The sequence below is a fragment of the Salvelinus namaycush genome, chromosome 19 (assembly GCF_016432855.1).
Source record: "Salvelinus namaycush isolate Seneca chromosome 19, SaNama_1.0, whole genome shotgun sequence".
Lineage (NCBI taxonomy): Eukaryota > Metazoa > Chordata > Actinopteri > Salmoniformes > Salmonidae > Salvelinus > Salvelinus namaycush.
Genome location: NC_052325.1, coordinates 45,029,425 through 45,045,509, shown reverse-complemented (window position 1 = coordinate 45,045,509; position 16,085 = coordinate 45,029,425). Strand labels below are relative to the sequence as shown.

The 16,085-nt window shown below is 47.6% G+C and overlaps 1 protein-coding gene and 1 long non-coding RNA gene across 2 annotated transcripts; both read right to left on the bottom strand.

The window, feature by feature from the left end:
• Positions 1–7,423: 7,423 nt before the first annotated feature.
• On the bottom strand, positions 7,424–9,076 carry LOC120064035. Its single transcript, XM_039014344.1, has 9 exons — positions 9,050–9,076; positions 8,792–8,938; positions 8,622–8,702; positions 8,351–8,500; positions 8,184–8,233; positions 7,993–8,062; positions 7,814–7,900; positions 7,622–7,720; positions 7,424–7,438 (listed from the first exon to the last, which is right to left on the bottom strand). Exons 1-9 carry the CDS (start codon positions 9,074–9,076, stop codon positions 7,424–7,426), a joined length of 726 nt encoding a protein of 241 aa, XP_038870272.1.
• Positions 9,077–9,080: 4 nt separating this feature from the next.
• Positions 9,081–9,441, bottom strand: LOC120064500. The gene is made up of 3 exons (XR_005478607.1): positions 9,408–9,441; positions 9,230–9,301; positions 9,081–9,142 (listed from the first exon to the last, which is right to left on the bottom strand). It is a non-coding gene; the product is annotated as an uncharacterized LOC120064500 (long non-coding RNA).
• Positions 9,442–16,085: the final 6,644 nt, after the last annotated feature.

Sequence of the window (16,085 nt, the reverse complement as noted above, 5' to 3'; positions counted from 1 at the left end):
AGTGTTGTCCCCTGACCTTGTATGTATACTGGGCAAGGGCAGATCGTATTTGGGCTTCTTCTTATGGGGGTTGGGTTTCAGGGCGCCTGGGGGGTGACAGGGGGCCTGGCTGGCCTTGAAGAAGTCGATTAGATGAGTACTTGAAGGCTTATATCTATATTTTGGAATGTTGGATGTTGATTTCGGGAGGCTTCCATCATGGAAAAGGGACCAGACCACTTTTTTTGTTAGTTAACCTAAACGAATCACGACCCTCTATAGAATAACAACAGTGACAACAGTGACTGCTATTTAAGTAATAGTTTGACTGTCAAATCCATGTATTGGTGTGTGGCCATTGACTTTTATGGAGAGACTGCCCCAAACTTTCTGTGCCATTTCCTGGGCATTTCATTAACTCCGCGCTGTAAGTTCTGCGCATCCCAGCTCTTGGAAAGATCAATGAAACAAAACCTAAGATATTGATCTTGTAAGAGGTGCGTAACGGGCTGCAGGGAAGTCAGGCACAGGAGAGCAGAACTGGGTAATAACCGGAGCAGTTTAATGAGGAAAAAACCAACGGCACCCAGAACAACAAAATATGGGTTGAAATAACCCGTCGCAAACCAGTCTGAGGTGCACATACACTTTACAACAAACAATTCCATACACAGACATGGGGGGAACAAAGGGTTATATACACGTCAAGTAATGAGGGAATGTAAACCAGGTGTGTGGGAAAACAAGACAAAACAAATGGAAAATGCAAGGGGGATCGGCAATGGCTAGAAGACCGGTGACGTCGACCGCCGAACGCAGTCCGAACAAGGAGAGGAACCGACTTCGACGGAGGTCGTGACAGATCTGTTTAAAACAATCAATCTTGTCATCGTGATGTCTCTAAACTTTTAGACTAACATCACCAATCTGAGGTTAACACTTTATGTAAGTTTTATAGGGTGAAAATGCAAGCTTGTGTAAGGTAGTAACACTAACTGTCCACATTAGGGAAATTTGCGCAATATACAATTTACTATGGCAAAAAATGTAAACATGTCAATTTAAGATGATTGTATTTGTTGCCTACTCACAAAGTATTACCAAAAGTACATATATTTCAAGGGACATAACACTGAGACCCCTGGACATGGGTGGGGGATTATTTGTGTGACGACCTAAAATAGGGGCAGAAGCTCACCAGCACCAGCAGTCTCTCCAACCACCCCTGAACGTCAGTCATTTAACCATTTTGAGAGTTGAACAAATGCCTGGCACTCTAGACTAGAGCCTCCGTAGTCTGTGAAGCAACCTGAACGTTTCACGTGCCTACCTTTAGGTTTCTCTCAGTGCAGTCCATTGTACTGGCCTGTGTGATGTGTAGTAGTTTGATGCATCTTATTACTTTGTTTGTTTGTCACCCGAAAATTCAGTCTTATCCAACGATTGTTAATATCCTCCATTCCTTACCTGACCCTTACAGACGCAGATGCCTGACCTGAAGACATTCAAACAGTACTTTGAGAGCAAACATCCCAAGTCCCCAATGCCACCAGAGCTGGTTGATGTTGAGGCTCAAAACGATCACACACACAATGGACCTACAGCTGGGGTAAGATGCAGTATACAGTGGCAAGAAAAAGTTTGTGAACCCTTTGGAAATACCTGGATTTCTGCATAAATTGGTCATAAAATGTGATCTAACCTTCATCTAGGTCAAAACAATAGACAAACAAAGTCTGCTTAAACTAATAAACAATTATACGTTTTCATATCTTTATTGAAAACACTGTGTAAACATTCACAGTGCAGGGTGGGAAAAGTATGTGAACCCTTGGATTTAATAACTGGTTGACCCTCCTTTGGCAGCAATAACCTCAACCAAACATTTTCTGTAGTTGTGGATCAGATAGATCGGCACAACTGTCAGGAGGAATTTTGGATCGTTCCTCTTTACAAAACTGTTCCAGTTCAGCAATATTCTTGGGATGTCTGCTGTGAACTGCTCTCTTGAGGTCATGCCACAGCATCTCAATCGGGTTGAGGTCAGGACTCAGGTGTTTTTTCTTCTGTTGAAGCCATTCTGTTGTTGATTTACTATTGTGTTTTGGGTCGCTGTCCTGTAGCATCACCCAACTTCTGTTGAGCTTCAATTGGCGGACAGATAGCCTAACATTCTCCTGAAAAATGTCTTGATAAACTTGTGAATTTATTTTTTCCTCGATGATAGCAAGCTGTCCAGGCCCTGAAGCAGCAAAACAGCCCCAAACCACGATGCTCCCTCCACCATACTTTACAGTTAGGATGAAGTTTTGATGTTGGTGTGCTGTGCCTTTTTTTCTCCACACATGGTGTTGTGTGTTCCTTCCAAACAACCCAACTGTAGTTTCATCTGTCTACAGAATATTTTGCCAGTAGCGCTGCGGAACATCCAGGTGCACTTTTGCAAACTTCAGAAAGGCAGCAAAGTTTTTTTTGGACAGCAGTGGCTTCTTCCGTGGTGTCCTCCCATGAACACCATTGTTGTTTAGTGTTTTACATATCGTAGACTCGTCAACAGAGATGTCAGCAGCAAACTCTTGCACTACTGTATGCTTCAGTTATATGTTGTATGGCTTAACATGTGGAAATGTTGTCACTCATTGTCTTTCAAGTTGTGATTCACAGGTACACGATTTGAACACTGCGACTGGTATAATGGCGTCAAGGGACATAACACTGAGGCCCCTTGGACACGGGTGGGGGAATATTTGTGTGACGACCTAGAATGGGGGCAGAAGCTCACCAGCACCCCATCTTATATGTCCAACCACCCCTGAACTTCAGACTCTATTGAAGCAGATTAAGTGGTGTAAAGTATTTAAGTAAAAATACTTTAAAGTACTACTTAAGGAGTTTTTGGGGGTATCTGTACTTTACTATTTATAGTTTTGACAACTTTTACTTTTACTTTACTACACTTCTAAGGAAGATAATGTACTTTTTACTCCATACATTTTCCCTGACACCCAAAAGTAATCGTTACATTTTGAATGGCTAGCAGGACAGGAAAATTGTCGGTTGGATGTACTGCCAAATTCTCTAAAATGACGTTGGAGGCGACTTACGGTAGAGAAATGAACATTCAATTCTCTGGCAGCAGCTCTGGTGGACATTCCTGCAGTCCGCATACCAATTGCACAATCCCTCAGAACTTCAGACATCTGTGGCATTGTGTTGTGACAAATATGCACATTTTAGTGGCCTTTTGTCCCCAGCAAAAGGTGCACCTGTGTAATGATCATGCTGTTTAAATTGACATGTTTAATTTTTTTTTGCCATAGTACATTGTATATTGTGCAAATTTCCCTAATGCAGACAGTTTGTGTTACTACCTTACACAAGCTTGCATTTTCACCCTATAAAACTTAGTGGAATTACACGAAATGTTAACCTCAGATTGGTGATGTTAGTCTAAAAGTATATAGACATCACGATGACAACATTGATTGTTTTAAACAGATCTGTCACGACTTCCGCCGAAGTTTGTTCCTCTCCTTCTCCGGGCTGCGTTCGGCGGTCGACATCACCGGTCTTCTAGCCATCGCCGATCCACCTTTCATTTTCCATTTGTTTTGTCTTGTTTCCCCACACACCTGGTTTAGGGTTTCCTGTTGCAGCTGGATCTATACCTGGCAACCGTCCACCCGGCTCCTTCGGGCCGTGAGAGGGTGTCCGCCCTCGTCTCGTGCCTCTCGGGGAAAGCCCTGGAGTGGGCCAACGCCATGTGGGGAGAAGGAGATGCGGCGCTGGACCATTTCGGGGATTTCACCCGCCGCTTCCGGGCAGTCTTCGACCACCCGCCCGAGGGTAGAGCGGTGGGTGAATGTCTCTTCCATCTGAGGCAGGGGACGAGGAGCACCCAGGAGTTCGCGATGGACTTTCGGACCCTGGCCGCCGGCGCGGAATTGAACGACAGGGCCCTGATTGACCACTATCGCTGCAGTTTGCGCGAGGAAGTACTGGTGGCCCATCTTGGCTAAGGACGTGAGGGTTTATGTTTCCTCCTGCTCGGTGTGCGCCCAGTGTAAGGCTCCTAGGCACCTGCCCAGAGGTAAGTTACACCCCTTACCCGTTCCACAACGGCCATGGTCTCACCTGTCGATAGATTTTCTCACAGATCTCCCCCGTCCCAGGGTAACACCACGATCCTGGTCGTTGTGGACCGTTTTTCCAAGTCCTGCCGTCTCCTTCATCTGCCCGGTCTCCCTACGGCCCTACAGACTGCGGAGGCCTTGTTCACTCACGTCTTCCGGCACTACGGGGTGCCTGAGGATATAGTGCCTGACCGAGGGTCTGGAGAGCGTTCATTGAGCGTCTGGGGGTCTCGATCAGCCTTACCTCAGGTTTTCACCCCGAGAGTAACGGGCAGGTGGAGAGAGTTAACAAGGATGTGGGTAGGTTTCTGCGGTCTTGTTGCCAGGACCGGCCGGGGGAGTGGGCGGCGTTCGTGCCCTGGGCAGAGATGGCCCAGAACTTGCTTCGCCACTCCTCCACTAACCTCTCCCCCTTCCAGTGCGTACTGGGGTATCAGCCGGTTCTGGCTCCTTGGCATCAGAGTCAGACCGAGGCTCCTGCGGTGGACGACTGGTTCCGGCGCGCGGAGGAAACATGGGAACGCCGCCCATGTTCACCTTCAGCGCGCCGTGCTGCGCCAGAAAGCCACCGCAGACCGTCACCGCAGTGAGGCCCCGGTGTTCGCACAGGGAGACCGGGTCTGGCTCTCGACCCGAAACCTGTCCCTCTGCCTGCCCTGCTGGAAGCTGAGCCGCGGTTTGTGGGGCTGTAGACTGAACGAGGTGTGTTACAGGTTACAGCTCCCACCCGATTACCGTTTTAACCCCTCATTCCATGTGTGTCTTCTCAGGCCGGTGGTGGCTGGTCCGCTCCAGGTGTCTGAGGTGCGGGAGGTTCCTCTGCCCTCTCTGGACATCGAGGGGGTCCCGGCGTACGCCGTTCGCTCCATACTGGATTCGAGGCATCGGGCGAGGGACCTTCAGTAACTCGTGGAGTGGGAGGGGTACAGTCCGGAGGAGAGATGCTGGGTTCCGGTGGAGGACGTGTTAGGACAATTCAACCCTGCGGGAGTTCCACCGTCTCCGTCCACGAGGCCGGAGTCGGCGCGCTGCTGGAGCCCCGCGTCAAGGTCGGTTCCTCTCCTTGTCGGGCGGCGTTCCACATCACCGGTCTTCTAGCAATCGCCGATCCACCTTTCATTTTCCATTTGTTTTGTCTTGTTTTCCCACACACCTGGTTTACATTCCCTCATTTATTGACGTGTATATAACTCTCTGTTCCCCCCATGTCTGTGTGTGTAATTGTTTGTTGTAAAGTGTATGTGCACTTTAGACTGGTTTGCGACGGGTTATTTCAACCCATATTTTGTTGTTCTGGGTGCCGTTGGTTTTTTCCTCATTAAGCTGCTCCAGTTATTACCCAGTTCTGCTCTCCTGCGCCTGACGTGCGTAACGGGCTGCAGGGACCTCTTACAAGATCAATATCTTAGGTTTTGTACCATTGATTTTTCAAAGCGCTGGGATGTGCAGAACTTAGAACGCAGAGTTAATGAAATGCCCAGGAAATGAAATGCCCAGAAAATTTGGAGCGGTCTCTCCATAAAAGTCAATGGCCACACACCAATACATGGATTTGACAGTCAAACTATTACTTAAATAGCAGTCAACTGTTGTCACTGTTGTTATTCTATAGAGGGTCGTGATTCGTTTAGGTTAAATAACAAAAAAAGTGGTCTGGTCCCTTTTCCATGATGGAAGCCTCCCGAAATCAACATCCAACATTCCAAAATATAGATATAAGCCTTCAAGTACTCATCTAACCAACTTCTTCAGGGCCAGCCAGGCCCTGTCGCCCCCCAGGCGCCCTGAAACCCAACCCCCATAAGAAGAAGGCCAAATACGACCTGCCCTTGCCCAGTATACATACAAGGTCAGGGGACAACACTGTTTTTTTGTCTTGTAGTTGAACTTGTTTTATACACAGTTTAAAGGGATATTTCATCCCAATTACAAAATTACTTAAAAGTTGCGTTTACATTTCATTTGAAATCCAATGCATCCAAAGTGTACATCAGTCTTTCCTGGTTCATAACATATTTTTTGGTACTTTCAGATCACAGCCATGTCAACAGTGGGCGTCAGGCTTGTAAGAGACATGAATTATAGGTGAGATTCTATCTCTCTTAAGTGTGTCAAGAACTGCAACACTGCTGTTTTTTCATGCTCAACAGTTTCCCATGTGTATCAAGAATGGTCCACCACCCAAAGGACGTCCAGCCAACTTGACACAACATGGGCCAGCATCCTTGTGGAACGCTTAGGGCAGCTTGTAGAGTCCATGCCCAGACAAATTGAGGCTGTTCTGAGGGAAAAAGGGTGTGCAACTCAATATTAGGAAGACGTTCCTAATGTTTTGTGCACTCAGTGTATGTAGTCCTACATGTGTTTAAATAGTACAGTATCACAAACCACAGTACAACTAATCGTTGTTTTTATTTCCATATGCAGATAATAAAGCATCATTGTTCATGTAATAATCTAATATTAGCATTCTACCTCTAGGAAGAGGAAATGGTCATAAAATCAAATAGATGAAAAGACGGAAACAAAAATGTTTTTGAACTACAACTTATTTTATTTAAACATTTCAAATTCAGTGCAAAGTAATGTAGTGCATTGGTGTCTAGATCCCTGTTGGGTGGCAAAGTGTCACAAGAATCCTGTGGGGAGAGAAAACAAGAGAATACATACAATTAATGGGTGTTAACTAATCAGGGTTCAACAAAGCACTTCAAGTCCTCAATTCCTTCAAAAGAGAGAGAGAAGGAGAAAGTAGTATGGTCCCTGCAGTATGACTACATGCTGGCCATGAGGTTCTCCAAGTGGTACTCCAGGAGGCTGGAGAGCTCAGTGACCAGAGACTCTGGGTTAAAGTACCAGGCCAGCTGCTGGCCAAACATGTCATCTAGCAGAGCCATCAGCCCGCCCTGAAGAGAACACCACACAACACATAGAAAATGGCTCTGAGTTACTAGCTTATCAAGAGGAGAGAGACAATTAGAAATACTCCCCCTAAAATGGCATTGGAACCTGGTTAACCATGAATACAGAAGTAAAAAGGAAGTACACTAAGAATATGGAAGTAAACAGGAATTAACCTCTTGACTCTTACATTGAGCAGCAGCAGGTATCTGTCAGCCTCTGGCTCCATGTTGGCAGCAGTGGGCAGAAAGGAGTACAGGAGAGCGTACAGACGCTCCACGAACCCACCAGGGTGCTAAAGGAAACAAAGGAGGAGAAAAGAGGAGAGAATAGAAGAGAAGAGGAATTTAAGTGAAACTGCTGATAGAGAGATATCAAAACATGTACCAGTGAGATGCTACTTACCACCATCAGGGACTTCTGAGCTGTCATCATCCCAAACAGCACCAGCTCAAAAACAACATCTATCATGTTCACATGATGGATCTAGGACAAGAAAACACGTTTGGAGAAAATAGGAATGATTTCATATAGATCAGCTACTGTGATGTATAAAAGACATGCATGTGGAAGAACTCTGTGAGACTTGAAAGAGTTAATGAACTCACCTTTGCCTCAGCCAGCTCCCTCGCAATGTCATTTCGCTTGGAGGGGTCACTCAGGTAGTCCACAAAGTCGTTATAGGTAAGGATGAACTTGGCCTCGTCCTATGACAAAGAAAAGAGGATCTAAGTGAACAGAACACATTTCCCCTCAGGGACGCTCTCTTTCCCTTGAAAGAGAATGAGTTAGTGAGTTACCATGTGGTTGGCCTGAACCAGTGCGCCCAGGAGGACCTTTCCCGCCACAAACAGATGGTTCCTGCTCAGGGTGGAACCAAGCAGGGTCTAGGGAAGAGGGAAGAGTTAGGGTGAGACATCTTCCTCTAGGAGACAGAACAAGAAGTCACAGAGAGAAAAAGAAAAGTGGGTCCACTCACAGTGAAGGCCTGGCGCAGGGAGACGAGCCTCAGGGCGATGTCCTCCACTCTCTTGGTGGTAAGGTAGAGGCTGTGAAAGGGAGGGTATGGAGCATGTCAACCATTAGAGTCAATGGGGGATAACAGCATTATGACCACTATCCTTCAGCATCTGACAAGCCCAGACTACACAGACATTTAGAGGAACTCACTTTAGCAGAGGAACCTCCCTCTCCTCAGGCAGCAGGTCCTCCTCCCAGCCCTACAACGACAAAACAAGCATTCAAAATCAGTGACCAATGCAATGACATAACAAACAATCGGTCAATGGAAGGATCTTAATGCTCCTAGTCAATAGTATGTGTGTGTAACGTCTGACCTCATAGCAGTTGTGGCCCTCAGGCTCTGGGTCAGTGAACTGCTGAGTGGTGGGCGTAGAGAAGGAGGCAGCCTCCGACCACGCTGAAGAGGAGAGAAGCCCGTCCAGCCCCATGTGGAGAGTGGCGTACACCACTGAGACATCAGTCTGCTGCTCAAAACACACACAACACACCTGTTTACCACACACACGTTATTAGAAAACACACCAAATCTAATGCAAAAATGCCCAGTAATGTCTAGTCTATATACATAGGAAATCGTTTATTTACCTGGTAGCAGCCAAGCGTCACGTCCACAGACGTCTCGTGGCGGAGGTGAGACGCATAGTGGGTCACCCTGCCAGCCACACGCTGACAGAGAGAGAATACATGTTAAGGCCAAATGGAATAAGTGAAGAAAAGCCTAATCTAATACTATTTCAGTAGTATTTACGTCTTACCTGGATCCAAGTGATGGACTGCACTTTGGTGGCACAGTAGGGGATGCCCTCTGGACTAAGCCTGGCTGTCTCCTTGGAGATGGCCCACACCAGTTGAGTCTCCAGGCCTCTCACCCTACTCACGTGGTGCATCCTCACCACCACCTGCTGTTGAGATAAACAACAAGACAACATCAACAAAACCACTTCAGCAATTGCTGTGACACATTTCCATCAAGATCAAATGACTGACAATGTAGATTAGGATTAGGTAGTTACAAAGACATACCTGGGATCCCCACGCATGTACGTGATGATGGGGCTGATGAACTGGAAAGTTCTCCAAGCTTTAACCACCGGACCGGCATTGTTCTGCACATTACAATACATTCATGTTGGAAACAGTAAACATTGTAACCGTGATGTGACTGTGTCTGTGTGTGTTGGGGTGTCTCTTACCCTGATCACAACAGGCCCACAGTACAGGGGGCTGAACCTAATCGGAATCAACTGCCAATTGCCAGTGGCCTCCTAAAGCAGAAAGCAGACAAGAGATTTGTTTCATGTCAAAGAGACACAACTTGAATATCTGGGATATTTTTCAAACATAAAACCTCAAACTTTCAGAAAATTGTACCTCAAGGATAGTCTGCACATCTGGCACATCCTCATGGATGATAGCAGCATTCTGGACATCAAGGAGGAATGGCAGCTGTGGAACATCTGGCACATCATCCAATGGCACATCCAACTGGACCTCATCCAGGACAGTTGTTTCTAAAATGAGGAACATTGGAATATAAAATAAACAATTGTTAGGACATAAAACGTAGCAAGATTGATAATACTAGCTAGCTAGGTAGCAAAAGTCGATCGCTTAGCAACAGTTACTAAAGTTAATGTTAGCTAGCAAGCTAGCTAGCTACACCATCTTTAGCACAAGCATTTTTGCCAAGTCTGAATTATAGAAATACACAACATTTCGCAAATTATAATGACATTGTTAAATGTAGTAAAATAAGAGTTTTAAACTCCACATACCCTCTTCGAAGTTGCTGTCGCTGTCCACCTGTCGACGATCACGAGCCCTGCAAAACAGAAAAAGACAAGAAAAACAAGCCACAAATGAATTTGAACAACCTGATGACGCAGTAGGCCGCCGACGTCCACGCACTCTCTCCGCCAGTCTTGAAAAGCACCCAGGCATTTTCCAGTCGATTGTTCTATCTCAGGTCTCAGAAATCAAACAAGTTTGTTGTCAGCAGCAAACTGAAGTTGTTGTTTTCGCACAGAAAACGTTCCATAGAACGTCGGTTAGATGTCTCTTGGCAACACATGTTCGAAAATGACATCTTTTCGAACGTGTGTTGCCAAGAGACATCTAACCGACGTTCTAAGGAACGTGTTGCCATAGAAATGAGTTTGGAATTCTATGATTCCCTTTAGAATCCGTTAAAATTGCTTGTCATCATTCTAGTGCGTCGACGTGCTCCTTCGTAGCTCAGTTGAATTGTTTATTTTTTAATTTCACCTTTATTTAACCAGGTAGGCAAGTTGAGAACAAATTCTCTTTTACAACTGCGACCTGGCCAAGATAAAGCAAAGCAGTTCGACACATACAACAACACAGAGTTACACATGAAGTAAACAAACATACAGTCAATAATACAGTAGAAAAACAAGTCTATATACAATGTGAGCAAATTAGGTGAGATAAGGGAGGTAGGGCAATAAATAGGCCATGGTGGCGAAGTAAATACAATATAGCAATTTAAAACACTGGAATGGTAGATTTGCAGTAGATGAATGTGCAGTAGATGAATGTGCAAAGTAGAAATACTGGGGTGCAAAGGAGCAAGATAAATAAATAAATAAAATAAATACAGTAGGGGATGAGTAGTTGTTTGGGCTATTTATAGATGGGCTATGTACAGGTGCAATGATCTGTGAGCTGCTCTGACAGCTGGTGCTTAAAGCTAGTGAGGGAGATAAGTGTCTCCAGTTTCAGAGATTTTTGTAGTTCGTTCCAGTCATTGGCAGCAGAGAACTGGAAGGAGGCAGCCAAAGGAGGAATTGGCTTTGGGGGTGACCAATGACATATACCTGCTGGAGTGCGCGCTACGGGTGAGTGCTGCTATGGTGACCAGCGAGCTGAGATAAGGCGGGACTTTACCTAGCAGGGTCTTGTAGATGACCTGGAGCCAGTGGGTTTGTCGACGAGTATGAAGCGAGGGCCAGCCAACGAGAGCGTACAGGTCACAGTGGTGGGTAGTATATGGGGCTTTGGTGACAAAACGGATGGCACTGTGATAGACTGCATCCAATTTGTTGAGTAGGGTGTTGGAGGCTATTTTGTAAATGACATCTCCGAAGTCGAGGATCGGTAGTTTTACGAGGGTATGTTTGGCAGCATGAGTGAAGGATGCTTTGTTGCGAAATAGGAAGCCAATTCTAGATTTAACTTTGGATTGGAGATGTTTGATGTGAGTCTGGAAAGAGAGTTTACAGTCTAACCAGACACCTAGGTATTTGTAGTTGTCCACATATTCTAAGTCAGAGGCCACGGGAGGAGAGTTGTATGGCATTGAAGCTCGTCTGGAGGGTAGTTAACACAGTGTCCAAAGAAGGGCCAGAAGTATACAGAATGGTGTCATCTGCGTAGAGGTGGATCAGAGACCCACCAGCAGCAAGAGCGACATCATTGATGTATATAGAGAGAGAGAGTCGGCCCAAGAATTGAACCCTGTGGCACCCACATAGAGACTGCCAGAGGCTCGGACTACAGGAAGCCGATTTTACACACTGAACTCTATCGGAGAAGTAGTTGGTGAACCAGGCGAGGCAATCATTTGAGAAACCAAGGCTGTTGAGTCTGTCGATAAGGATGTGGTGATTGACAGAGTCGAAAGCCTTGGCCAGGTCAATGAATACGGCTGCACAGTATTGTTTCTTATCGATGGCGGTTAAGATATCGTTTAGGACCTTGAGCGTTGCTGAGGTGCACCCATGACCATGAAAGAGCATGACGCTTGCAATGCCAGGGTAGTGGGTTCGATTCCCGTCACCACCCATACATAAACAGCAGGTTTTATTTGTAAGTCGCTTTGGATAAAAGCATCTGATGAATGACATATATTCACTTACTTGCTATACAATGTAGAGAGAAAAAGGGTCAATTCAAGAGGGAGCTACGAAATGCATGTCCAAACATCGTTTCTTTTGCCTGATGTCATTAGAAATGACATAGAATTAATCATTAGCTTGTTCTCTACAATATTATAACATTCATATACTTGTACTTGACAGTGTTGATGAAATAATAACAATCATTTGCTGTGACCATTACTAGATTAGACTGCACTGCACTTGGTTGTATGTGTTCCATATTTGGTGTCGTGAGGTTAAATTCTCAGAGTAAATCGTCTGTAACCTTTTCAACCATATATGGTAGAGATATTGGGTTTAGACTATTGTTTTCTGACAATGTTCTATTGATTGGGCATATTTGTAAACCTTGAATGTGTAACGGCAGTCTAGCTCTTCCTCCTCCTCGGACGAGGAGAGGAGAGAAGGATCGGAGGACCAATGTGCAGCGTGGTAATTTTCCATGAATTTAATTAACACAAAGATAAGATCCTGACAAACTAATACAAAACAACAAACGACCGTGAAGCTACAAACAAAAGTGCAATACACAAGCTACTAACGTTAGACATAGACACTATACAAAATAACAAACGAACTAACCGTCACAGTCCTAGCTGGTGCAGACAAAACACAAAGACAGGAAACAACCACCCACAATCCCCATCACAAAACAAGCCACCTATATATGATTCTCAATCAGGGACAACGATTGACAGCTGTCTCTGATTGAGAACCATATTAGGCTGAACACAGAAACAGACGAACTAGACACACAACATAGAATTCCCACCCAGCTCACGTCCTGACCAACACTAAACAAGCAAAACACATAAGAACTCTGGTCAGGACGTTACAGAATTAATTAATAATTTGCCACCAGCTGCTTTCATATATCGTTGGTATAATATAAAATACAAATACCAAATATTGTGTTTTATAAAGTCACTAGCTAGGTTGGAAGAATGAGACAAACAAGGTGATTTTTTTATTGTGTTGTTTAACTCCTGAAAGTATAGTTGTAACGGCTGTCGTAGTCGTTCTCCTCCTCAGACGAGGAGGAGCATGGATCGGACCAAGATGCGGATTGGTAAGTATTCATGTTTTAATGGGAAAACAACAAACACTACAAAATACAACAACCAACAAACGTGACTAACCTGAAACAGTCCTGTGTGGCCCAAACACTGACACAGGAACAAACACCCACAAAACACAAGTGAAACCCTGGCTGCCTTAGTATGACTCTCAATCAGGGACAACGATTCACAGCTGTCTCTGATTGAGAATCATACCAGGCCGAACACAAAATCCCAACATAGAAAATCAACCATAGACAACCCACCCAACTCACGCCCTGACCAACTAAAATAAATACAAAACAAAGGAAAACAGGTCAGGAACGTGACAGATCCCCCCACTTAAGGTGCGAACTCCGGGCGCACCAGCCCAAAGTCTAGGGGAGGGTCTGGGTGGGCGTCTGTCCACGGTGGTGGCTCTGGCGCTGGTCGTGGTCCCCACCCCACCATAGTCAACCCCCGTTTCCGTGGCCTCCTCCCAATATTCACCCTCCATGTCAATCCCACTATTCCAAAGGGCAGTAACAGACTGAGGGGTAGCACCTGACCGAGGGGTAGCACCTGACCGAGGGGTAGCACCTGACCGAGGGGTAGCACCTGACCGAGGGGCAGCACCTGACCGAGGGGCAGCACCAGACTAAGGGGCAGCACCAGACTAAGGGGCAGCACCAGGATAAGGGGCAGCACCAGGATAAGGGGCAGCACCAGGATAAGGGGCAGCACCAGGATAAGGGGCAGCTCATGACTGTAGGGCAGCTCATGACTGGAGGGCAGCTCATGACTGAAGGGCAGCTCATGACTGAAGGGCAGCTCTAGACTGTAGGGCAGCTCTAGACTGTAGGGCAGCTCTAGACTGTAGGGCAGCTCTAGACTGTAGGGCAGCTCTAGACTGTAGGGCAGCTCTAGACTGTAGGGCAGCTCTAGACTGTCTGGCGTCTCTGGCAGCTCCTGACTGGCTGGCGTCTCTGGCAGCTCCTGACTGGCTGGCGTCTCTGGCAGCTCCTGACTGGCTGGCGTCTCTGGCAGCTCCTGACTGGCTGGCGTCTCTGGCAGCTCCTGACTGGCTGGCGTCTCTGGCAGCTCCTGACTGGCTGGCGTCTCTGGCAGCTCCTGACTGGCTGGCGTCTCTGGCAGCTCCTGACTGGCTGGCGTCTCTGGCAGCTCCTGACTGGCTGGCGTCTCTGGCAGCTCCTGACTGGCTGGCGTCTCTGGCAGCTCCTGACTGGCTCAGATGGCGCTGGGCAGACGGATGGCTCAGACGGCGCTGGGCAGACGGATGGCTCAGATGGCGCTGGGCAGACGGATGGCTCAGATGGCGCTGGGCAGACGGATGGCTCAGACGGCGCTGGGCAGGCAGGCAGTACAGGCAGCTCAGACGGCGCTGGGCAGACGAGCAGTGCAGGCAGTTCAGACGGCGCTGGGCAGGCAGGCAGCTCAGACGGCGCTGGACAGACGAGCAGTGCAGGCGGCGTTGGGCAGACGGCCGACTCTGACCTGCTGAGGCGCACAGTAGGCCTGGTGCGTGGTGCCGGAACTGGTGGTACCGGACTGGAGACACGCACCTCAAAGCTAGTGCGGGGAGCAGGAACAGGGCACACGGGACTCTCGATGCGCACTAAAGGCCTGGTGCGTGGTACCGGCACTGGTGGCACCGGGCTGAGGGCACGCACATCAGGACGAGTACGGGGAGAAGGAACAGTGTGTACAGGGCTCTGGAGACGCACAGGTGGCTTAGTGCGTGGTGCCGGAACTGGAGGCACTGAGCTGGAGACACGCACCATAGGGAGAGTGCGTGGAGGAGGAACAGGGCTCTGGAAACGCACTGGAAGCCTGGTGCGTGGAGTAGGCACTGGTGGTACTGGGCTGGGGTGGGAAGGTGGCGCCGGATATACCGGACCGTGAAGGAGGACACGCGCTCTTGAGCACCGAGCCTCCCCAACCTTACCAGGTTGAATGGTCCCCGTAGCCCTGCCAGTGCGGCGAGGTGGAATAACCCGCACTGGGCTATGCAGGCGAACCGGGGACACCACCTGTAAGGCTGGTGCCATGTACGCCGGCCCGAGGAGACGTACTGGAGGCCAGATACTTTGGGCCGGCTTCATGACATCCGGCTCGATGCCCAACCTAGCCCTCCCAGTGCGGCAAGGTGGAATAGCCCGCACTGGGCTAAGCACGCGTACTGGGGACACCGTGCGCTCCACCGCATAACACGGTGTCTGACGAGTACGACGCCCTCTCACTCCACGGTAAGCCCGGGGAGTTGGCTCAGGTATCCAACCCGGCTTCGCCACACTCCCCTTTAGCCCCCCCCCCCCCCCAAGAAATTTTTGGGTGAGCCTCTCGGGCTTCCAGCCTCTCTTACGTGCTGCCTCCTCAATCCACCGCTCCTGGGCTGTGGCTGCCTCCTTCACCTCCCGAGAGCGGCGATTCTCTCCAACCTTTGCCCAGGGTCCTTTTCCGTTCATGATTTCCTCCCATGTCCATTCCTCTTCTTTCCATTGCTGTTGTTCTTGCCTTCCTTCTCCAATCCGCTTGGTCCTGTTTTGGTGGGTGTTTCTGTAACGGCTGTCGTAGTCGTTCTCCTCCTCAGACGAGGAGGAGCATGGATCGGACCAAGATGCGGATTGGTAAGTATTCATGTTTTAATGGGAAAACAACAAACACTACAAAATACAACAACCAACAAACGTGACTAACCTGAAACAGTCCTGTGTGGCCCAAACACTGACACAGGAACAAACACCCACAAAACACAAGTGAAACCCTGGCTGCCTTAGTATGACTCTCAATCAGGGACAACGATTCACAGCTGTCTCTGATTGAGAATCATACCAGGCCGAACACAAAATCCAAACATAGAAAATCAACCATAGACAACCCACCCAACTCACGCCCTGACCAACTAAAATAAATACAAAACAAAGGAAAACAGGTCAGGAACGTGACAATAGTCTTTGCCACAGTGGGCTATAAAGTATTTTGGAGGACATATTGACCAAATTCAGACAAGGGGGGCCACAGCCCACGGGAAAAAAACACTGAAGGCTCTACACTACCGGTCAAAAGTTTTAGAACACCTACTCATTCAAGGG